This window comes from Oncorhynchus gorbuscha, linkage group LG26, assembly GCF_021184085.1.
Source record: "Oncorhynchus gorbuscha isolate QuinsamMale2020 ecotype Even-year linkage group LG26, OgorEven_v1.0, whole genome shotgun sequence".
NCBI classification, from domain to species: domain Eukaryota; kingdom Metazoa; phylum Chordata; class Actinopteri; order Salmoniformes; family Salmonidae; genus Oncorhynchus; species Oncorhynchus gorbuscha.
In genome coordinates this window covers 20,295,373-20,320,322 of record NC_060198.1, presented here as the reverse complement: position 1 = coordinate 20,320,322, position 24,950 = coordinate 20,295,373, and the positions used below count along the sequence as shown (strand labels likewise).

Sequence of the window (24,950 nt, the reverse complement as noted above, 5' to 3'; positions counted from 1 at the left end):
AATATGTATCTTAAGCGTTTGTCAATACATTATCAGCTAAATGTACCAGAAGGGGGAGCCAACTTACTGTTTATCAGAAATATCTATTTGACCAAATACCCAACTCCTAACATCATACACAATCATGTACACACCAATAACAACTCTACTGATTTCCTAGAAACAAGCTAGGTTTCAAAACATTTATTTTCTGTGACAGAACTAATTGCGCCTTGGTACACATTACCTCCTGTTTTGCATGCACAGTGAAAGAAAAATCATGACATTCAAATACATTTTACAGCAAACAAATACATTTAAACCAAAAACCCTGATAAATAAAATAAAAAAGTTAAGTGAAACCTATAGAACAAGCATTCTGAGAGAAATATGGTGTTTGTATTGCCCAGCCTGGTGGTCCAGTCTGTTTGCGCTTTTGCCAAATCCTCTCTGTGTTCGTTCCTTGTCATACCATGATGTACACTACATGACCAAAAGTATGTGGACTCCTGCTTGTCGATCATCTCATTCTAAAATCATGGGCATTAATATAGAGTTTAGTCCCCCCTTTGGTGCTATAACAGCCTCCACTCTGCTGGGAAGGCTTTACACTAGATGTTGTAACATTGCTGCGGGGACTTGCTTCCATTCAGCCACAGTCGGCATTCCAATTCATCCCAAAGGTGTTCGATAGGGTTGAGGTCAGGGCACTGTGCAAGCCAGTCAAGTTCTTCCACACCGATCTCGACAAACCATTTCTGTATGGATCTCACTTTGTGCACTGGGACATCGTCATGTGAAACAGGAAAGGGCCTTCCACAAACTGTTGCCACAAAGTGGGAAGCACAGAATCTCTAGAATGTCATTGTATGCTGTAGCATTAAGATTACCTTCACTGGAACTAAGGGGCCTAGCCCGAACCATGAAAAACAGCCCCAGACCATTATTCCTCCTCCACAAAATTTACAGTTGGCATTATGCAGGTAGTGTTCTCCTGGCATCCACCAAACCCAGATTAATCAGACTGCCAGATGGTGAAGGGTGATTCATCACTCCAAATAACGTGTTTCCACTGCTCCAGAGTCCAATGGAGGCGAGATTTACACCACTCCAGCCGACAATTGGCATTGCGCGTGGTGATCTTAGGCTTGTGTGTGACTACTCGGCCATGGAAACCCATTTCATGAAGATCCCGACGAACAGTTATGGTGCTGACGGTGCCTCCAGATGCAGTTTGGAACTCAGTAGAGTGTTGCAACCCGATGACAGACAATTTCTATGTGCTGAGCGCTTCAGCACTCAGCAGTCCCGTTCTGTGAGCTTGTGTGGCCTACCACTTCGCGGCTGAGGTGTTGTTGCCCCAAGATGTTTCCACTTCCCAATAACAGCACTTACAGTTGACCGGGGCAGCTCTAGCAGGGCAGAAATTTGACGAACTGACTTGTTGTAAAGTCGGCATCCTATGACGGTGACATGTGACATGTGACATGAGCTCTTCAGTAAGGCCATTCTACTGACAATGTTTGTCTATGGAGATTGCATGGTTGTGTACTCGATTATCTACATCTGTCAGGAACTGGTGTGGCTGAAATAGCCAAATACACTAATTTGAAGGGGTGTCCACATACTTTTGTATATATAGTGTATATATAGCTTGAAAAAGATGGAAGAATAGAAAGTTGGCTACAGCACAGTTACAGAAGGGGACAAGGCTATACAGTATGTATAACCAATGTTAATACATAGAACAATTCGTCTAGAGGTGGGCCTAGGCTTGTGACAAGTTGAGGAAGAGTGAATCAATACAATATTGTCAATGTGTGTGACATCACCAATAGGGACAATGAGAAAAGTGAAATAAACAGAAGCCATAATATGGCTATTTTTTATGCATCAGCTGTCCTAATAGGGAATCAATGTTCTTAATGTGAGAGAAAGAATTGGGCTGGATTACTTTTGTTTTGTTTAAACTAGTCAAAACTGTGCAAGAAGTTACAATACCATACATTCATACAGTACTGGTAAAGTGATGCTTATTTCTTTTAGATTTGGCTGAATTCACTCTGTAGTAGGTATGTAGTATCCGTTTTGGCCCCTGAATGTATTGACGACAAGACAACTTCCATCGCAAGAAAGGATCAAAATACCTCAACAAGGACAAGAACCACCCAGACTCATTCAGAAAAATAGAGGGGAGAACGTCAATTCAAACGTGGGTCCCCTGGAAGGCAACATTAGCTATTCTTGTGTCCCCAAAGGGTAGGAAAATAAATAGCTTGAATCTTATATTTTCAACATTGAGGCCAACTACCTCACTTTGACAACACTGTACACTATATACAAAACCAGATAACACAGACAAAGTACTGCTTCGTATTTTCCGCAAACTTGACATCAGCAAACTCAAGCAGAGCAATATAGTTTTGGACAAATACCCATTTAATCAACAGAAGAGTATGAGATATTGCCTTTCATACAAATAATAAATTATTTGTTCACATTACTTTAAAGAATTGTAGTCTTTCAGATAACATTGTTCTTGGAGCAAACACACAAAAACAATCTCAATGAACCCAAATCCATTACTACTCATTATTAAAATGTGTCCCCTAATGTTAATGATAACTACGGCTTATGATATACAGTTATGTTTACACTCATGCATATAGTTTACAATTAGCACATTGATAATCCAACATTGAGGATTATTCAGTCAGAGTTAACACAAGCACACTATGCTTACCACAGCGCTAAAGTGAACATCGCCGCACACCTGGATAAAGAATCAACAACAACGTATGACAAAACTTGACACGCAAGACATTTTTGATGACTTTTCTATGAAAGAAGTGTTTGTGTTGTTTTGTCTGTCACCTGTGATAGTTAACAGACCAAATGAAAGATGCTATGGACATCACATATATAAAGGGATTAGCAGTCTCTGTGTTGGAGATCTTGATAGTTTACTACAGGGATGGACAACGGAACTCATCATGAGGGGCTGCAGTGGTTCGTGGGTCTGCGTACCCACATCCATACCACCCCCCGCCAGCAAAGCACCCCTGTGACAGCGAAGAGAAACATTTGAAGTTTTAAAGTTAATTTCCTGCAATTCTACACACTTTGCCATGGGGTGTAGAGAAAATGTTGCTGTTTTAAAGCATGTTCTCTGCAATTCTACACATTTTGCCACTGGGCAGAGAGAACATATTTTTTATTTTATAACTCATTTCATGCAATTCTACTCATTTTGCCATGGACTGGAGAAAACAATTAGCAGTTTTACAGCTAATTTCCTGAAATTCTACACATTTTACCATAGGGTGGATGCAAATGTTAGCAGTTTTAATATGATAACTGATGACCAAAGGGCCCCACCCGGTTGGTAATTCAACCATGCTTACTACAAGTTTAGATAGCTGGCCACTGACTTACCAATCAAAAAACATTTAGCTGAAATGGGCTAATTGAGTGACTGCTGATGCACAAGCACATTTCTAAATTGCATCTTGTGTATTCTTTATTCTAACCCTCAACAGTGAGTTGAGACCCCGACTAAACCCATAAGAATTTGTTTTTTAGTTTTTAGTTTCTGTAATATTAGAGGTACAGTCATCACTGCAACAGTACAGTGTAGACATAAAATGAGCTATAGCCTCTTTCAAGTTTTTACATAAGTAACTATGCATTTTTCACCCATATACTCGTTGCATTTAAACAATCACTCACATTTCTGGCTACAGGAATATTATGACAAATTTGTCTTTTTTTTGTGGGGGGGGGCACTGAACAGAATTTGTGGACGCCAACCAGCAGCACTTTTATGCCCAGCTTTGATGTTCTGTGTTCTGTATAACCAAACAAGCACACGTTTTTGCTTCATCTGAAAGTACATTTTGGATACACAGCCTTAGGAGTCTTGATCCAATGAAAGTCAACAGATAGCTTCCATTTAAAATAAAGCTGCAACAACAGGATTGAAGGAGCTAGAGAACAAACACTAAATGAATAGTTAAAAATAATTTTAAAAATCCCTATTTTTGGGCCACCATCCGGCTGGTGTTGGTTTAGAGGCCTTAGTTGTAGTAGTGGATGCTTCGGATGTATTGGATGTGGCAGTAGATGGCTTAAGCATAGGACGAGAAGGGTATGCAGAGTCATTGATGTTAGATTTAGGATAAAGGGACATGGAAGTCAATGGCGTAAGATGTCAATAAAGTGGTTCTTTTTAGAAGCATTACAATTTATTTTAGAAGCTTTAAAAGACTAAAAATCTTTCAAATATATTTTAGAAGCTTTCAAATACTTTTGAATAGCTTTATTAGACCTTATAGAAGCTTTCAAAGACTAAGAAGCTTTCAAAGATCTTTCAGAAGCTTTCTTAGATCTTTTAATTATCCCTTTTGGAATCTTGCTTTCAGATACTTTATAGAGAAGTTAGAAGCCCTTGACGTGGCAATAAGCTTCCAGGGAGGAGAAGACGATGTACATGAGCCACAGGCTGAAGAAGAGGCAGGTGGTTGCGATTTTGGGGCCACGGGGCCCACCCAGCTCGCCCCCAATCTCGGGCCGGCGCCGGTACATGAGCACGGCCACGGCGACAAAGGCGAAGATGGTGAATAGGGTGACGGAGAAGGCCAGGGTGCCCGGGTCCACCCGGAAGTCGTTGCCCTTGGAATTGTGGTAGATGGCAGCGATGGACCAGGCCACGCCGATGCCCAAGAAGACGTTGACGGCATTGCTGCCCGTTACGTTGCCGATGGAGGCATCAGCGTACTGGTCCTGGATTGCAGCTACCTTGCTGGCAAATGTGTCTGGGGGAGAGAGAGAGAGATAAAGAGAATGCATGACAAGAGCTATGACAGAGTACTATTCAAGAACACTTCATATAAACCCTACATACAGTGGGGCAAAAAAGTATTTAGTCAGCCACCAATTGTGCAAGTTCTCCCACTTAAAAAGATGAGAGAGGCCTGTAAATTCTCATCATAGGTACACTTCAATTATGCCAGACAATATGAGAAAAAAAAATCCAGAATATCACATTGTAGGATTTTTTATGAATTTATTTGCAAATTATGGTGGAAAATAAGTATTTGGTCACCTACAAACAAGCAAGATTTCTGGCTCTCACAGACCTGTAACTTCTTCTCTAAGAGGCTCATCTGCCCTCCACTCGTTACCTGTATTAATGGCACCTGTTTGAACTTGTTATCAGTATAAAAGACACCTGACCACAACCTCAAACAGTCACACTCAAAACTCCACTATGGCCAAGACCAAAGAGTTGTCAAAGGACACAAAAGGAAACAAAATTGTAGACCTGCACGAGGCTGGGAAGACTGAATATCTGCAATAGGTAAAGCAGCTTGGTTTGAATAAATCAACTGTGGGAGCAATTATTAGGAAATGGAAGACATACAAGACCACTGATAATCTCCCTCGATCTGGGGCTCCACGCAAGATCTCACCCCGTGGGGTCAAAATGATCACAAGAACGGTGAGCAAAAATCCCAGAACCACACGGGGGGACCTAGTGAATGACCTGCAGAGAGCTGGGACCAAAGTAACAAAGTACCATCAGTAACACACTACGCCGCCAGGGACTCAAATCCTGCAGTGCAAGACGTGTCCCCCTTCTTAAGCCAGTACATGTCCAGGCCCGTCTGAAGTTTGCTAGAGAGCATTTGGATGATCCAGAAGAAGATTGGGAGAATGTCATATGGTCAGATGAAACCAAAATATAACTTTTTCGTAAAAACTCAACTCATCGTGTTTGGAGGACAAAGAATGCTGAATTGCATCCAAAGAACACCATACCCACTGTGAAGCATGGGGGTGGAAACATCATGCTTTGGGGCTGTTTTTCTGCAAAGGGATCAGGATGACTGATCCGTGTAAAAGAAAGAATGAATGGGGCCATGTATCGTGAGATTTTGAGTGAAAACCTCCTTCCATCAGCAAGGGCATTGAAGATTAAACGTGGCTGGGTCTTTCAGCATGACAATGATCCCAAACACACCGCCCGGGCAACGAAGGAGTGGCTTCGTAAGAAGCATTTCAAGGTCCAGGAGTGGCCTAGCCAGTCTCCAGATCTCAACCCCATAGAAAATCTTTGGAAGGAGTTGAAAGTCCGTGTTGCCCAGCAACAGCCCCAAAACATCACTGCTCTAGAGGAGATCTGCATGGAGGAATGGGCCAAAATACCCTTCTCAAAATGCTTGACCTCTGTCATTGCCAACAAAGGGTATATAAAAAAGTATTGAGATAAACTTTTGTTATTGACCAAATACTTATTTTCCACTATAATTTGCAAATAAATTCATAAAAAATCCTACAATGTGATTTTCTGGATTTTTTTCTCATTTTGTCTGTCATAGTTTAAGTGTACATATGATGAAAATTACAGGCCTCTCTCATCTTTTTAAGTGGGAGAACTTGCACAATTGGTGGCTGACTAAATACTTTTTTTGCCTAATTATAATAAAAACCTGTCATGAGAGTAAAGAGCTAGATGGTGTATGTTACTAGCCTGGCCTCCCAATGTCGCAAACACCAGACTGGTGACAGAGTCTTCATAAGACCCAGAGTTTGTGAATATGTCTTTGCGCGTGTATGTGTGTCTGGGTGTATTGCAGCATGTATGGAACGCACCTGGCACAGACGTCCCGAGTGCCACAAACACCACGGCGGTCACAGAGTCCTTGAGGCCCACGGTACAGCCAAAGTGGGAGGCCAGGTCTCCAATGAAGGCGGTGAGCAGGCCAATCATACTGATGGAGACCACGAAGCAGGCCCAGCCATTCCAGTAGTCGGTGGGCGGCACAAATGCGAACAGGAGCTTCCAGAAGACGGTGAGGAAGTGCATGACGTAATCAAAGCAGGAGGGCAGCTTCTCCTCGCCGCACTCGTCCTCGTCATCATCGCCTGAGACATTTTGAGGGGAGGGAAGATGTGTTGTGTTTATTTTATTTAACTTTTACTTAACTAGGCAAGTCAGTAAAGAACAAATTCATATTTACAATTTAGGAAAAAGGCCTCCTGTGGGTACGGATGCTGGAATTAAAAATAAAAATAAATACATCTACAGTTGAAGTCGGAAGTTTACATATACCTTAGCCAAATACATTTAAACTTTTTTTCACAAATCCTGACATTTAATCCTAGTACAAATTCCCTGTATTAGGTCAGTTAGGATCACCACTTTATTTTAAGAATGTGAAATGTCAGAAATGTCAGAATGTCATCCCATTCCCAGTGGGTCAGAAGTTTACATACACTAAATTAGTATTTGGTAGCATTGCCTTAAAATGGCTTAACTTGGGTCAAACGTTTCAGGTAGCCTTCCAAAACCTTCCCACAATAAATTGGATGAATTTGGGATTGATTTGTTCTGGGATTGATTTGCACTTTTCACACCAAAGTACGTTCATCTCTAGGAGACAGAACGCATCTCCTTCCTGAGCAGTATGATGGCTGCGTGGTCCCATGGTGTTTATACTTGCGTACTATTGTTTGTACAGATGAACGTGGTACCTTCAGGCATTTGTATATTGCTCCCAAGGATGAACCAGACTTGTGGAGGTCTACAATTTATTTCTGAGGTCTTGGCTGATTTCTTTTGATTTTCCCATGATGTCAAGCAAAGAGGCACTGAGTTTGAAGGTAAGCCTTGAAATATATCCACAGGTACACCTCCAATTGACTCAAAGTATGTATATTAGCTTATCAGAAGCTTCTAAAGCCATGACATAATTTTCTGGAATATTCCAAGCTGTTTAAAGGCCAGTCAGCTTAGTGTGTGTAAACTTCTGACCCACTGGAATTGTGATACAGTGAGTTATAAGTGAAAAAATATGTCTGTAAACAATTGTTGGAAAAATGACTTGTGTTATGCACAAAGTAGATGTCCTAACCGACTTGCCAAAACCATAGTTTGTTAAGAAGAAATTTGTGGAATGGTTGTAAAAATAATTTTAATGACTCCAACCTAAGTGTATGTAAACTTCCGACTTCAACTGTATATAAATATAAGACAAAACACACATCATGACAAGAGAGACAACATAACATAAGAAAGACCCAAGACAACGACATAGCAAGGCAGCAACACATAACAACAACACATGGTAGCAACACAACATGGTAGAAGCACACAACAGCACAAAGGGCAAGAAGGTAGAGACAACAATACACCATGTAAATCAGCCACAACTGTCATTAAGAGTGTCCGTGATTGAGTCTTTGAATGAAGAGATTGAGATAAAACTGTCCAGTTTGAGTGTTTGTTGCAGCTCGATCCAGTCGCTAGCTGCAGCGAACTGAAAAGACGAGCGACCCAGGGATGTGTGTGCTTTGGGGACCTTTAACAGAATGTGACTGGCAGAACGGGTGTTGTATGTGGAGGATGAGGCCTGCAGTAGATATCTCAGATAGGGGGGAGTGAGACCTAAGAGGGTTTTTATAAATAAGTATCAACCAGTGTGTCTTGCTACGGGTATACAGAGATGACCAGTTTACAGAGGAGTATAGAGGGCAGTGTTGTGTCCTATAAGGAGCATTGGTGACAAATCTGATGGCCAAATGGTAAAGAACATCTAGCCCCCCAAGAGGCCGATCTATAAATTATGTCTCCGTAATCTGAATCAGGGTTAGTTTGGCAGCTGGGGTGAAAGAAGAGCGATTACAATAGAGGAAACCAAGTCTCGATTTAACTTTAGCCTGCAGCTTCGATATGTGCCGAGAAAAGGACAGTGTACCTTCTAGCCATACTCCCAAGTACTTGTATGAGGTGACTACCTCAAGCTCTAAACCCTCAGAGGTAGTAATCACACCTGTGGGGAGAGGGGCATTCTTCTTACCAAACCACATGACCTTTGTTTTGGAGGTGTTCAGAACAAGGTTAAGGGCAGAGAAAGCTTGTAGGACACTAAGAAAGTTTTGTTGCAGAGCATTTAACACAAAATCCCGGGAGGGGCCCGCTGAGTATAAGACTGTATCATCTGCATACAGCTATGTTGTTGATGTAAATTGAGAAGAGCGTGGGGCCTAGGATTGGGTCTTGGGGTACTCCCTTGGTGACAGGCAGTGGCTGAGACAGCAGATTGTCTGACTTTATACTCTGCACTCGCGAGGTAGTTAGCAAACCCCCGGAAGTTAGTTGTAACCCCAACTTCGTAGTTCAATTTCAACATTTAACATGGTTAAAACCTCTGCTACAATGTTAAGGTTCTCTGCAATGTAAACTAGTCTTAAACTGTGAGTAGACCAGGAGAAACTAGCCACCACTAGTCCATTCTAAATTAAAACACAGACGTTCAGGCTTTCCTAGTAGTGTTAGCCGTTAGCCCCACTCTCTCCACTCCTTACAGACTGTGTGGAGAGTGAATTTCCACACAATTTCAGGACAGTGAGCCACATCTCTACTCATTGAAGCCATGGGAGAGTTCATTAGGGTGACGTTGCTTAAAATAGCTGATGGGCAAAATCCACCGGTATGCGTTTCTCTGCACGGGAGCAGGGAATGGTCACGTTTTTGTGTGTGTGTGTCTGTATTTGTGTCTATTTTTGATAATGCAATACATGTCGTGTCCATGAGTATGTTTCAAGACATAGGCCTGCATTGCAGTACTTGTTTCAATGTTTGTTTCTACATGTGAACGCATGTGTGGGTGCGTGTCCTCATGCATGCATTTGAGTAGACAGGAGGCCATAGTGGTTAAACAGATCCAGCTTGACCATGTCCTGTCCTGTTTTGTCTAAAATTGAATTTGTGTTACAGTAAACATACAGGTTAGTGATGAGATCAACCAGTGCCCATCTGCAGCACAGACTCTGTGCCTATCCTAGTGGAAAGTGTCTTCCTGGATATTAGCACAGTTCAGAACTCACGAGTACACACACACACACACACACACACACACACACACACACACACACACACACACACACACACACACACACACACACACACACACACACACACACACACACACACACACACACACACACACACACACACACACACACACACACACACACACACACAATGGTCGTGTCCGAATACCCATACTTGCATTCTGAATAGTAGGAATGTTTCCATGTGAAATTTCAAAATGTTTGTATGCTTTAAATCGCAGAATGTCATACTAATTTCAGCTTTTCAGCCAGTAGAATTCGCTGTACACCTTTGAGGAAGAAAATTGTCTTTCGAGAACCAAGTGTCTGACAACAGCTGATATGCTGTACCAAAATGAACGAATGGCGGGAATAAACGGAATTGCTCATTAGATTATGCATCCTCAGGATTCTAGTATGCTGATATTGGTTGCTTACTTAATTATTTTTTTTGAACAGTATGTGATACTAGCACACAATATGCAGTTAAGTAAGTAGTAGGAAAGCCTGATTTTGGACATGGCCACAAACATACATGTAGTTTAGAACCCCATGAGCAGACTAATTCATTACATGGACGTTTTAATGATCTCATTACTACTGTATCCCTGGAGGAATCTCCTCTGGAGTGCACTCCCATGGCTAACAAGCTTTGTCATCTCCGCTCAGGCCCTCAGCGGAAATTTGTGTGTGTGTGTATGTGTCTGTCTGTGTGCGTGTGTTCGTGCATGTGTGTGTGTGAGATGTGTGCATATATGATTGGGTATGTGAGATTGTGTGGGTGTGTGTGTGTTGCTTGATGAGTTCGTTGTGCTTCAGCGCTACCTTGTTGATAAATCAACAGTGCATTATGTCTGGAATGTGCTTCAGAGGGCGCCGCTACAAGAACTTCACAGTTCCCTCTAATTACAAAAAGCATTCCAATTAAGATTTGGGCAGATGGCTTTGTGGCTAGGGTGATTGTGTAGCCAATTAAGACAAATGTGATTTGAAAGGAAAATAACATAATATTTTCTCTTTGGACAAGATTTGATTTTGCTCTGAATACATCATCCTGTATTGTTGTCCAATAATCAGAATATAGGCTGGCTCCCAAATGGCAACCTATTCACTATAGTGCACTACTTTTCAACAGAGCCCTATAGGCCTTGGTCAAACGTAGTGCACTATAAAGGGAATATGATGCCATTTGAGACGCAGATATGGTATTTAAGAGGCTACCTGGAAGGGTTCTTCCTACTGCACTTCCTAGACCTAGGGAGTTTTCCCCTGCCACTCTAGTTGTGGTTTGCTCTTTTGGGGTTGTTAGGCCTGGATTTCTGGTTAGTCACTTTGTTACAAACACATTTCTAAAAAGTTCTATACGCTGCCAATTAAATGATTGATTGATTGATCTGCTTACCAGAGCTGACTGTGATAGCTTCCATAAACTGCTGCCTCCAGCTATTGGTTCCAATCAATAGAGCCAAGTTGGTCTTCTTAATCAGTTTATCCACTGTGTTCTGTGGGGCACCAGAACATAATATTTCAGTCTAATAATCCTCAATCCTGGTTACTTAGCATTCCACAAACATAGATACATGCCCAATGAATACACCTTGGCAGTGCAAAAGTCTATACAATACAATAAAGACAAAGCAGTTTGATTTATCAGGCCAGAATGGGAACTAAACCATATCTCAACCTCAAACATACCCCAACTTCTACCCCTAAAACTACCCCAAACTGCAAAGACATTTTTAATGCTCAAATCCCGAAATGTTCATCCTAATCACTGTCTCTTTCATGTGGAATATGGAACTTACAGTATCAGTATAGCTGGCTACCTTTTCGATTGACATATGGCCATGTCAGTGAAAGTTGGAGTTTGGATGAAATTAAACATTGAAAGGACTCCAGCTGGGCCGACTTAATACACGGGAGATACCACTTAAGACATCGGAGGTACGACTTAAGTAATGGGAGATACCACTTAAGACATCGGAGGTACGACTTAAGTAATGGGAGATACAATCTCAAGTGCGGCTGGTTGTCTTACTCCTTTTTCCAAGTGGTGGAGTGAGTGGTTTTATAGTGCGCTATTTGTTTTAGGGTCCTATCAAAGCTGTGACTTACTATTATTAAAGGTACAATTTGCAGGTCTGTGCGCGACCCAAAATATTTCAGATATAAATGAGAGTTAATGATTTGTCACTCTCATTGAAAGCAAGTCTGGTAAGTGGTAGACCTGTTCTTTGTGCGGTATGCTATGCTTCCCCTCTGTACGTTGTTGCTTATTTATATTTTCAGTTTTGTACTTCAGCTTCAAAGAGCTGAAAATACAATATTTTGGGTTATTCAAAATATATTTTCTTGTACCTTGAACTCATACGACTCCTCGATGACGACTTCCAGTTTGACGTGCTCCCCCAGGGTGGGCCGGCCCATCTCAGCGATGCGGCGTTCCTCCTCCTCCTTCTTAGAGAGAGCTTCCTCATCCCCTTCCTCTGAGGGAGAGAGGGGGAGAAAGATAGAGAGAGAGAGAGAGGGAGAAATAAAGGGAGTGAACACATTTGGGTGGTTAGTGGCCATGACAAGGACGGCACCCATAAAAGGCCATGCATGTATGTCTGTGAGTGGTCAATTTAGCTGTTGACTGCTCAACATCTGCTCTTGAAAACATTTACACTTTTCCAAATATTGTGCTCAGCTGTGCCTTGGATATTTTATTTTCACATAATCCTTTCTAGCACAGCCCCAGCTACTGTGTTGGATGCATAACCTGGCCAGTGCATAACAGTTCAGCTTGGTTCAGTTTAGCGAGGCTCATAAGTGTGAAAATGTCACTTGAGTCCAGGTTTCTGTTGCAAGTGTACCTTCGTGTGCTCTGTTTATGCTAATTGATGTACGATAAAGTGAGGACTAAAAAAAGTGTAGTAGGAGAGGCACAAAGGTGTGTGAAAGAGGCACATTTTCAATAGCTGCATGATACTGACTATTAGCTTTGCAGTGACAATCTAGCCATTTGACTGGCCCAAAGCTAGTCACCAAAGCAGAAGCACTGACGTACTGAGCTGATAAGAGAAAGGGAGTTAATTCAAAAAGAGTGACACTGAAAATGAAAAAGCAGACTGTTAATTCACAGAGATTTCCAGCCGGAGGCCGTATTGAGACATCCGTGATAAAGAACTCATGAGTCACATGAGCGAGATGATAAAGAAGTGAGGGAGGATAGAGGAGAGCGAGACGATAGCGAAGTGAGGGGAAGATGGAGAGGACAAAGGGAGGATGTATACCTGCAAGGCTGATAATGGTGGCAGGGACAGGGTTATCCCTACCCTGCACTTTCCGGTAGACGTCCCTGCCTGAGGGATAAGTTCACAGTTCAAAGTTCATTGCACAAAGAGCCCCCATTAGATTACAAAAAAACTGTTTCCCAAGGTTTCCGGATAAGTCAAAAAACACTATCCAATATATGTCACTATATTATGGTGGACGAACAAAGGTTTCATTTGAAAGGTTGTTGAGATTCTTTGAACCCACTGTAAACATTACTTTGTTGAGTACATTCATTTGAGTACATTTGCTTTGAGACTTTTGTTAAAGTTGCAGCAGGAATCATGTTTTTAAAGTTATCCGGGGGAAACCAGTGACTGTGTTTGATTGAAAATATTATTTTTCATATAGCATTTGGATCCCAAACACACCTGATTCACCTAATCCCAGCCCAGACTGAAGAGCTGAATGAAGTGTGTAGCCTAAGTGCTATCAAGTGTGTTAGTGCTGGGCTGGAACAAAAGCCTACACACCCAGTACCTCTTTTGAACCGGAGTGACCACTGATATAGCACATACAGCAATCACCAGGCATGTTAGGTGAAATGGCTATCCAACTGGTCACACCTTACACAACAAGAACACATTCATAAACCATTTATGAATAATTTGTAATACCTGAATTACAAATAAAAGTGTGTCAAGTGTGTAAGCTTTATGAGTGTCTATTTCCTGTAAAATAGGGGGAATTCAACTTAAGTTCCTTGGGACATGAAATGATCTTAACTAGTTCTGTTTCATTACGTTGTTATATTTACCTTGTCAGTAATTAGCCTTCTGTATATAGTTGAGTAAGTACAAAGTGTTGGTGGAAATTGCATTCCCAAGAGACTTGATTGAACCCTGATGAATAGTGTGACCTGGCCATTAACGATCCACGACCCAACCGCTAAAGGACCACAGAGTGTGCTCAGTGATACCAGTGAGTATCTGATCACGGGCGTGGTGCATATAAGCCAAAGTGGACAGAGGGCAAAAGCTGTCTCTTTGAAGGTCAATCTAGGCTTTGAATCATTCCATGAACCCCTGTGGCATGCAAATGACACGTGTCTCGACGCGTACATGCCAGTGGAGGCTGCTGATGGGATGAAAGCTCATAATAATGGCTGGAATGAAGTCAATGGCCAGGGTTACTGTCCAAAATTGTAATCAATAAAGTAACTTTTGGATTACCCAAACACGGTAACTTAATCTGATTACATGCAGTTACTTTTAGATTACTTTCCCCTTAAGAGTCATTAGAAGAAGACAAAAATGTATGTTACCAATTGAATGACATTTATTGCAGGATAAATCAATGTTAAAGTTTACGTAGCTGGCCATATATGGATGCTAAATTTTACTTTATGGGTTGGTTATGTAGGCTTCTTCTAACCCATCGCTTTTTACTACATATAATAATATGACTCTCTAATATCTTTACATTAATATATATAATTTATAAGTCCAAAAATGGATGTACCAACTACAGATCAGAAGTGTGTGAGTTTGAGCATGTGTCCATTAGGCCTATTTTTTTTATCAGCATGAATTAGATTGAGCAATAAAATCCCCACTTTTATTCAATAGGCTGGGATCTGCCCTATGCAGCTATTGCAAGAGTGCATTTTTCACTGGCTGTCCAATGGTTTAAAAAACAATGATTGATAAGCACTATGAACTTGTTGAATTCAACCATTATTGGGTTCAAATACATATTTAGATTTGTGAACAGCCATCCACAGCAAACACAATCTGTAAGGCAAATAGCTAAATGAGAGAGCAGCAGAGTGATTCACATCAATACGCTATGTCGATATTAATAATAAGTTATTTCCGGATCGCCGTAGACTACACCACAGCTGTCATCCTTTCCTCAGAGTGTTTATTAAAGTTGGATAATCTTCGGATGCCGACAGCAGTCGCACCATTGGAAGGTAGCTTGGACTGTAGCCTACAAAAGCTTGTTTGTGCTCTTTTCCCGCGATCCATCAAACACATTTGATGTGTCATCATAGTGGTCAGACTGGGTCAGGTGGAACAAATTTAAATGTGCACCTTTTTCAATGCTGATTTGAATGTCATTGAGAAATCAAAGAAGTGTCAAATATTTTTTCTCGCAAACATCCTTTCTGAATTCAAAAGTAATCCTCGAAGTAATCATCTAGTTTTTCAAAAGTACCTGTAATCTGATTACAGTATTTTGTTCTGGTAATGTACCGGATTACAGTTACCAGTTGTTTTTGTAATCCCTTACATGTAATCTGTTACTCCCCAGCCCTGTCAATGGCATGGTATCAAACACATCAAAGATGTGGTTTCCATGCGGTTAATACCACTTCATTGACTCCATTCCAGCCATTATTATGAGCCCCCTCAGCAGTGTTCACTGGTACACGCCTACAGAAACACACAGTGTGGTCACACGCAGTGAGGTCATTCATTCTCTTTCACACTCTTTCGCACACAGTGAAGTGTGACTCATTCAGTGATAGGATAAGCCTACATGTTGAATGCCTGGAAGTGCAAACCAAAAAAACGACATTTCTAGTATTCATCAAAGAAAAGACTATAGTAGTACTACAGTAGTACACAGTAGAATATATTCATTCAAGTGTACACAGTGCTGTCTTTGGAGTATATTTGATTTGAAAATATGCCATGCTCAAATCAACTAAAGTCTATCAAATATTTCTCAATATAATCAATCTATTACATTGGTTTATTATAAATGTCTATGTCTAAATAGACATAGTTACAAAGATAGTCTAAACAATGAAAGAGTAGCCTGGAAGGCTTATGCCATTAGTAATGGGGAGTAGAACACATGATTCTCACCAAGGTGACACATTTGTTACTTGAATTTAACTTGCTTTAAATTTCAACGATTCAAAGCAATTAATTGCAACACTGAATTGTTTCTTACCATAAAGCCTTTTGTCTATTAAAATGAATAAAAATGACCCATTAATTAATTAATTAATCAATCAATCAATATATATCCAAATCATATCATTTTTGTTTGCAATAGCAATATTCCATACCTGTCTTCACGAATCCACCTAAAACCATAGAAAATAAAGAAAATAAATCAAACATGCCTTTTGGTTGCGAGTGGGTATTACTTTATATGAAGTATCTTAATAGTATTATTCATTAATGACAAATTTTGATCAGCAAATAATAATTCAACAAAAATACTGTATAAGGCTACTTCCAACTCACTCTTTAATAAGAACAATTACACATGTTTTCTTGCAACTGAGAACATAATTTAGGAAATTAATTCACCCTTCTGTAGAAGGTTACCATGTACACGGACTGCCAGTGTATCCACTTTTGACACTTCACTACAATAGTAACAGACAATGAATGGCATTTGAATTAATAGGTGACTACAGAAGCGAGGGGAAACAAAGAGTGTGACAGCACACCAGAGCAGACTAACGAGAAAACGTAGACTGCTTACCAATTTCTTGAAGCAACACAGCTGATAGGATGGAAACAGATGAGATAAGAGACAGTTGAGCAGAGAGAAACGAGACATGAGAAACAAGAGAAATGGAAACAAGTAACAAGGGAAACAAGAGGAATGAATATACACAAGCTGGCGGCAAAAAGTTATAGTCATCAGGCAAGTTATTTATAATATATAGATTTCGTGGTTAGGTTGTGGTTCACTACAGACTAGACATGTCTAACAAGTTTTTGAAATTGAAATCAGACTTGTAGGACTCGAAATGTTATACATTAAATGGCAATGAAACACTTGGGCCAATCAAATCTCAGAGGTACTATATATTCGGCACAATTTAAATTCACAATATCTGTGAGAATTTAAAAATGTTACATATTCGGAAATAAAAACAAGGTATCAGTCTGGGTTTCATAATGGTATTTGTTACCCGCTAAATGTTTCCACTGGATGAAAGTTTAAACGATGAGAAATTATGCCTAAACGCACATTGAATAAGTCAAGACAGAGTATTGTCAAAATGATGCGCTAGCATTATCCTGCAGCGTACTGTTTTGGGCCCAGTTTCCTGAGATGGAACTGAAGTCTCATAAGAGCGTTTTAACGATGCACCGTCCCTAATGTCCGAAAACGTTACAAAGGTTTTGGGGAGCAGGGCCTTAGGCTCTAGCATAGCTTCATTTGGAGTTATACATACAAAATATGAAATGGCACCACAATAAACATGTACAGCAATCACTTCTCTGTGATGGCAAAGTTTGCATGATAAATTAACCACCGCATCACAGCATTTTTATCTGAGTTATTTCCGTACATTGAGAGTGGTGATTCAGTATATTTATTGGTACCTTATATAGAGGTTAATATTGTATTATGTAATTCTAAAAATATATCTAATTGCATTTCTTCCAAAATCCTACAGTAAGGAGTTAATCAAAGTCCAACATGCATACTGAAAAACTTATGTTTTGAGTATTGTGAGTGTGTGTTCCAAGCAGCACCCCAAACATAAACAGTGGAACACAGTTAGTACCAAGGGGTGTGGTTGTAAAAGGGTAAACTTGGACCATTTGCTTGGCTGAAGACCACAAGAGCTCAAGGGCTAGAAAAGCACCTTCTTGAGCATACTACCACTACCAGTCAACATTCCACCTTTGTTTAACCACCAAAAAGCTATTATCGCTCTGCACGCCTCATAGGATGGGACTCCTTAACAGGACGGAAATAAACTTCACTGACTCTGCTCCAATCCTGTTCCTGTTCCAAATCCTGTTCACTGAATAGCGGCGTTGACCAGGGGCAGTAGAAATACAAGAAACCAGAGGAGAGGGTAGGTAGCCTTGCAACAGTGGAGAAAATACGAGAGGGAGCAGAAGAGGGTAAGAAAAAGAACAGGAAAGATGGCAGTAAGAAGGAGTGGGAGGAAGAAGAGGAGGAGGTCAGAAGCTTGAGCCCATCTTCTACTCTTTTCAGTTACTCTCACACCTGTCAATCGCCTTTTCCAATGGGGCTCCTGCAGCTCTATGTAGAATCTGGCCTGTCTTTCATATTCGTCGTGGTCAAGTATTCTAACCGCTATGGTTTTCCTGCAAGGGGACACAAGACAAGGTATAAAACAAAAAGGGAAAGGTGAAAGACGAGGGCGAGGAAGTGGGGGAAGGATAGATTGTGCACGTTTCACAAACACACACACACAGCAAAACGGATTTGGACTGGTTTCGATATCCACCTATCCACTGAGCCATCCATGGATGTACAGATGGAACAGTTTGTCGGGGTTCGGGGGTAGGGGGGGAAGTCGAGCTCTGTTGCACACTCGTACCACCTCATGGTGCATACATGGAGGGACATTTGGAACTCTGTTTGTAAGCCTCTATGATCTCAGTTTGAGTTTAAAGATGAAAGCTTTTCATTGATTTTCACCTCTAAACATAATATCACTATTGTTAAGTCTGTGCATTTGATATCGTTATGTCCTGGTATTTACTTCTCATAACATTGATATTGTTTTGTGTAGGTGCTGAGGTCAATAAAAGGTCACAAGTGCTCTGTAGTCTCGGTCTGACTAAATTTGTTTTAGGCTCAATGCTGGTCCTGGAGGACCACGGGATTCATAATCAAGAAATCTACACCTGACCATTATACAAATGTGGTTGAAAGGTAACAATGAAAAAATACCAAAAAAGTGAATCCAGTGGGTAGGAAAACCTGTCTATTACAGTGTTCCTCTTGGACCAGGATTGTGAAAATTCTCCATGGAGGATGTAAATGTGGCCTTTATCCATGTATACCCAATACAGTAGGTCTGAGCGAACGCAAAGTAATAGTGGATGGATCCAGTAGGGGACGCCATACATGGTGAATGGAATGGGGGCGGGGTTAAGGGGTACAGGGTTGGGACCAAAGCCTGGGAAGGGAACGCCCCACCTTTCCTCTCACTCATCTCCAGCAGCTGAGGCTCTCCCATCTCAAGGAAGAAGTTCTTGTTTTTCTCATACTCCTCGTCATCGATTATATTGATCTGTATAGATTTGCTGAAACAGAGAGAGAGAAAGAGAGAAAGAAAGAAAGAAAGAACACAAGGTTGCAGATAGAAAAGCGTATGGAGAGCGCGAACATGAGGGAAGAAGAACGACGAGCCATGCATTGTCAAACGACACATTGGCGACAGCACAAAAACAAATGTGAAGATGTGTTGTAGAGTGACATCAAGCGATTCCGATAGGGGGAGACAATAAATCACAAACAATGAAATCAATGTCTTTTATACAAAAATGTACTGGAAAAATGAAAACATCCCCATATATCGCCTCATCAAAATACTACATTTAAGTTCTGAATTAAAGTCATTTGAGACAAATGAGGGACACAACAATTCACAACAAGACTGAAATATTTTCAAGTGTGCCTATGCAGTGCTGAATTGTACTGTTAGTGTTCTTATAGGCCACAGGCCCTACTGTATGTACAGACAGACATGGTGGACATGTTTTCCCTCCAATATATATTACCACATTTTTTATTCTCAACAACAGGCCAAATGTAAGTTGAGCTTGGCTTGGCTCAGTATTGCGAAAAGGCCTAGAGAGTCTATCTATTTTATAGTCTTATACTGTGGCTCAGGCCCATGTTTGAGAATGACCAGGATCCTCTCAACAGCGATGCTACCCAAATATGGAGACTAAAACAACTCTCTGAGACAAAAGCAGAGCACCCATGGGTTGAAGATGCAATTCTGCATAATGTTTATAAACTAAACCATGGGGAAATGATTTCCTGATCCAAGATATGTTTGTACTGTATATCCAACTCATGACAATGACCATAGGAGTTGGCAAGACAGCACAAACAGATCTGGGACCAGACCAGACCAGGGGTAAGGTGAGAGGGAGATGATAGGCTTGTCGCTCTAACAGCTAGCCAAACATGTCTGAACATGTCTCCAAACACCACACTACTAATATAATTGGACAAAAGATGCAAGTAATGACAAAAACTATGTAGGCAGCTTTGAATCTCTCTTAACAGGAGATGACATTGTCAATTTATAAGTTATTAGTTGTCTGATTGCTACTGCTAAATAATGCAGAAACTAGCTGCTGTGGCAGATGGCCATTTGCTGTTGGATGTGAAATAAAATAAAATAATCACAACAGACTGTGATCATTTTAGGGGTGAACTATTCACAAAATCCACGATTTGTTGACAATTTATCACCCTAAAAAAAATAAACAGCCAATCCATGTGACAAACCAATTCAAAATGTAACCTTGTGGATGATTGATGAACGATCTTTCAAGGCTGCTGTGTTTGCCATATTTCTCCCGTGACAAGATGGACCATTTCAATCTGGCAGATAACTGCATCTAATAACAGAACATTTCGGTGGTCTGACATGTATTTCCCCCATTAAAGGTAGGCTAAACACTGATTGCGAGTCCTAATAGAAATAGCATAAACACAAATCAAATCAAACTTAATTTGTCACATGCGCCGAATACAACAACTATAGATCTTACCATGAAATGCTTAGCCCTTAACCAACAGTGCAGTATTTACCAAATACACCAAAGTAAAAAATAATAAAAAGTAACACAATAACACAACAATAACGAGGCTATATGCAGGGAGTACCGGTACCGAGTCAGTGTGCGTGGGTACAGGTCAGTTGAAGTAATTTGTACATGTAGGTAGGGGTGAAGTGACTATGCATAGATAATAAACAACGAGTAGCAGCAGTGTACAATACAAATGGAGGGTGGTGTCAAAGTAAATAGTCCGGTGATGTCACGCCCTGACCTTAGTTACCTCTGTTTTCTTTATTATTTTGGTTAGGTCAGGGTGTGACGAGGGTGGTATGTGTATTTTTTTCCTGTCTAGGGTTTTTTGTAATTCTATGGGGTTTTGGTATGTCTAGGTATATGTAGGTCTATGGTGGCCTGAATTGGTTCCCAATCAGAGACAGCTGTTTATTGTTGTCTCTGATTGGGGATCTTATTTAGGTTGACATTTTCCATTTTGGATTTGTGGGTTATTGTCTATGTGTAGTTTCCTGTCAGTACTTGTGTCACATAGAGTCACGTTGTTTTGTATAGTTTGTTCAGTGTTTAGTCTTCATTAAAAGAAGAATGTATTCTTATCACGCTGCGCCTTGGTCTCATCATTACGACGAACGTGATAGGTGGCCATTTTATTAATTGTCCAGCAGTCTTATGGCTTGGGGGTAGAGGCTGTTAAGGAGCCTTTTGGTCCTAGACTTGGCGCTCCGGTAGCAGAGAAAACAGTCTATGACTCGGGTGACTGGAGTCCTGACAATTTTATGGGCTTTCCTCTGACACAGCCTATTATATAGGTCCTGGATGGCAGGATGCTTGGCCCCAGAAATGTACTGTAGTGAATTGCGGTCAGATGCCGAGCAGTTGCCATAGCAGCCATAGCATTTCAGGATGCTCTCGATGGTGCAGTTGTAGAACCTTATTGAGGATCTGGGGACCCATGCCAAATATTTTCAGTCTCCTGAGGGGGAAAAGGTTTTTTTCGTTCCCTCTTCATGGCTGTCTTGGTGTGTTTGGACAATGATAATATGTTGGTGATATGGACACCAAGGAACTTGGGTATCTGGGAGGATGCTGTTGATGTGAGCCATGACCAGCCTTTCAAAGCACTTCATGGCTACCGACGTGAGTGCTATGGGGTGGTAATCATTTAGCCAGGTTACTGACGTTACCTTGGGTACAGGGACTATGGTGGGCTGTAGGTATTACAGATTCAGTCAGGGAGAGATTGAAAATGTCAGTGAAGGCACTTGCCCGTTGGTCTGCGCATGCAGGTAATCCATCTGGCCCCGTGGCTTTATGAATGTTGACCTGTTTAAAGGTATTGCTCACATCGGCTGCCGAGAGCGTTTTCACACAGTCATCCAGAACAGCTGGTGCTCACGTGCATGCTTCAGTGTTGCTTGCCTCGAAGTCAGCATAAAAGGCATTTAACTCATCTGGTAGTCTTGCGTCACTCGGCCGTTCATGTCTGTCTTTCCATTTGGAGTCCATAATAGTTTTCAAGCCCTGCCACATCCAACAAGTGTCGAGCCAGTGTAGTAGGATTCAATCTTAATCCTGTGCTGAGGCTTTGCTTGTTTGATGGTTCGCCTGAAGGCATTGCAGGATTTCTTATAAGCATCCGGATTAGTGTCCCGCTCCTTGAAAGCAGCAGCTCTAGCCTTTAGCTTGATGCGGATGTTGCCTGTAATCCATGGCTTCTGGTTGGGATATGTACGTACGGTCACTGTGGGGATGACGTCATCGATGCACTTATTGATGAAGCCAATGACTGAGGTGGTTAACTGCTCAATGCCATTGGATGAATCCCAGAACATATTCCAGTCTGTGCTAGCAAAACAGTCCTGTAGCGTAGCATCCTCATAATCTGACCAGTTCCATATTGAGCGAGTCACTGGTACTTCCTGCTTTAGTTTTTGACTGTAAGCAGGAATCAGGAGAATATAATTATGGTCATATTTGCCAAATGGAGGGCAGGGGAGAGCTTTGTGTGCATCTCTGTGTGTGGAGTAAAGGTGGTCTAGAGTTTTTTCCCCTCTGGTTGCACATGTGACATGCTGGTAAAAATGTGGTAAATCTGATTTAAGTTTGCATGCATTAAAGTCCCCAGCCACTAGAAGGGCCGCTTCTGTATGAGAAATTTCTTGTTTGCTTATTGCCTTGTAGAGTTGGTTGAGTGCGGTCTTAGTGCCAGCATTGGACTGTGGTGGTAAATAGACATCTACGAATAATATAGATGAGAAATCTCTTGGTAGATAGTGTGGTCTACAGCTTATCATAAGATACAATACTGTACCTCAGGCGAGCAATACCTCGAGACTTCTTTAATATTAGACATCGCTCACCAGCTGTTATTGACAAAAAGACACACACCCCCACCCCTCGTCTTACCAGACGTAGCTTCTTCTCTGTTCTGCCGGTGCATGGAAAATCCAGCCGGCTCTATATTATCCGTGTCGTTGTTCAGCCACGACTCGGTGAAACATAAGATTTTACAGTTTTTAATGTCTTGTTGGTAGGATGACCTATTGGTCATCAATTTTATTTTCCAGTGATTGCATGTCGTAGAATGGATGGCAGTGGGAGTTTACTCGCTCTTTTCCTCCGCATTTCCTTCACGCAAATTACAGGGATTTGGGCCTTTTCCCGGGAAAGCAGTATGTCCTTCTCATCGAACTCGTTAAAGGAAAAAGCTTCTTCCAGTTCGTGTTGAGTAATCACTGTTCTGGTGTCCAGAAGTTATTTCCGGTCATAAGAGACGGTAGCAGCAACATTATGTACAAAATATGTATAAAAAAAAACAAGTTACAAACAATGCAAAAAAACTGACAAAATAGCACATTTGGTTAGGAGCATGTAACACGTCAACCATCCTCTTCGGCCCAATCTTATTACACATGTCAACATTGGTGCGATTTCAATTGCTTACACATATTCAGAGACTGGGGGATAAACAGGGTCATTAATTGGAGTGGAATTACACTGTCTCTTGATAAAACAGTGCTGCTTTGTAGCAATTGGAAATGTCAAAACCTTTTGGAAGGGAGAATTGCCATAGAAAATAAACACGTGCTGTATATTCAACCTGGTCTCAGAGCATTTCGTATTATTCTGTATGTAAATCGGAGACACTCCTATTTAGTATGATATCTTATGGTAAGTATTAATTTATGGATGTCCATCACCCATTTCGTTTGATAAGTTAAGAATTACAATACATATTATATGTTACAAATTTGCTAAATGTACAACATGTTACGAATTTGTTACAAAATCTAGCTAGGTGGCTAACGTTAGCTAGGCTAGGGGTTAAGGTTAGGGTTTAGTTTAGGTTTAGATTAGCTAACATGCTAAGTAGTTGCAAAGTAGCTACAGTTGTCCATAATGAGATTTGATCTCACAACCTTTGGGTTGCTAGATGTTTGTGTTATAAGCCAACCCATAATTTAACATTTTTAGTAGATGCTCTTATCCAGAGCGACTTACAGTAGTGAGTGCATACTTTTTAATACTTTATTTTGTACTGGTCCCCCGTGGGACTCAAACACACCACCCTGGCGTTGGTAGTGCATGGCACTTGCAACTGAGCTACACTGGACTACCATCCACCCTGACCAACCACCATAGTAAGTAAACATCTGTCGTACATAACCATACAAAACGTAACATATCATAGTAATTTGAGTATTTCAGATATACATTTACTATGTTACGTCTACTCTAGGAGATCAGGCTGGTATACGTGGGTTCCACAGTGATTTGTGGGTATATTCTCAAAGGCATATTGGAGGTATGAGGTTTTTGCTCTTACATTGTTCCTAACATTACATGGTTTTTGGGTTAGAGGCTACGAGTCAACTGGAAGCTAATCTTACACAGTGTGAATACAGTATGGGTGAATTGTCAGTAATAATGTAATATGTTACCTTTATTTAACTAGGCAAGACAGTTAAAAACAAATTCTTATTTGACCTACCCCGGCCAAACCCTAACCCGGACGACACTGGGCCAATTGTGCGCCGCCCTATGGGACTCCCAATCACGCCCTGTTGTGATAATGCCTGAAAACAAACCAGAGTCTGTAAGTGACGCCTCTAGCACTGAGATGCAGTGCCTTAGACCACTGCGCCACGCAGGAGTCCGAACACTTTGATTACTTTTTCAAAGCTTCATTAGGTGGAGGCTAGAGAGGGATTGACCAACCACAAACTAGTTCAAACTTATTGGAACCTCCAAACTGATTCGAAT

The 24,950-nt window shown here is 41.1% G+C and overlaps 1 protein-coding gene across 7 annotated transcripts in view; it reads right to left on the bottom strand.

Annotated features, from left to right (window-relative positions):
• Positions 1–1,331: 1,331 nt before the first annotated feature.
• LOC124015185 (sodium/calcium exchanger 1-like) overlaps positions 1,332–24,950 on the bottom strand; it is a 61,998-nt gene continuing 38,379 nt past the window's right edge. The window contains exons 3-11 of one of the 7 annotated variants that reach the window (XM_046330191.1): positions 19,072–19,178; positions 16,639–16,659; positions 16,214–16,231; positions 16,096–16,110; positions 13,152–13,220; positions 12,235–12,362; positions 11,279–11,378; positions 6,634–6,906; positions 1,332–4,793 (exon numbers count right to left, since the gene is read on the bottom strand). In XM_046330191.1, coding sequence (XP_046186147.1) covers positions 4,417–4,793; positions 6,634–6,906; positions 11,279–11,378; positions 12,235–12,362; positions 13,152–13,220; positions 16,096–16,110; positions 16,214–16,231; positions 16,639–16,659; positions 19,072–19,178 — 1,108 coding nt within the window. In that variant the 3' untranslated portion in view covers positions 1,332–4,416. Of the gene's footprint in view, positions 4,794–6,633; positions 6,907–11,278; positions 11,379–12,234; positions 12,363–13,151; positions 13,221–16,095; positions 16,111–16,213; positions 16,232–16,638; positions 16,660–18,129; positions 18,231–19,071; positions 19,179–24,950 lie in introns of all 7 variants that reach the window. The other 6 variants (XM_046330195.1, XM_046330192.1, XM_046330193.1 and 3 more) reach the window with 6 other exon arrangements.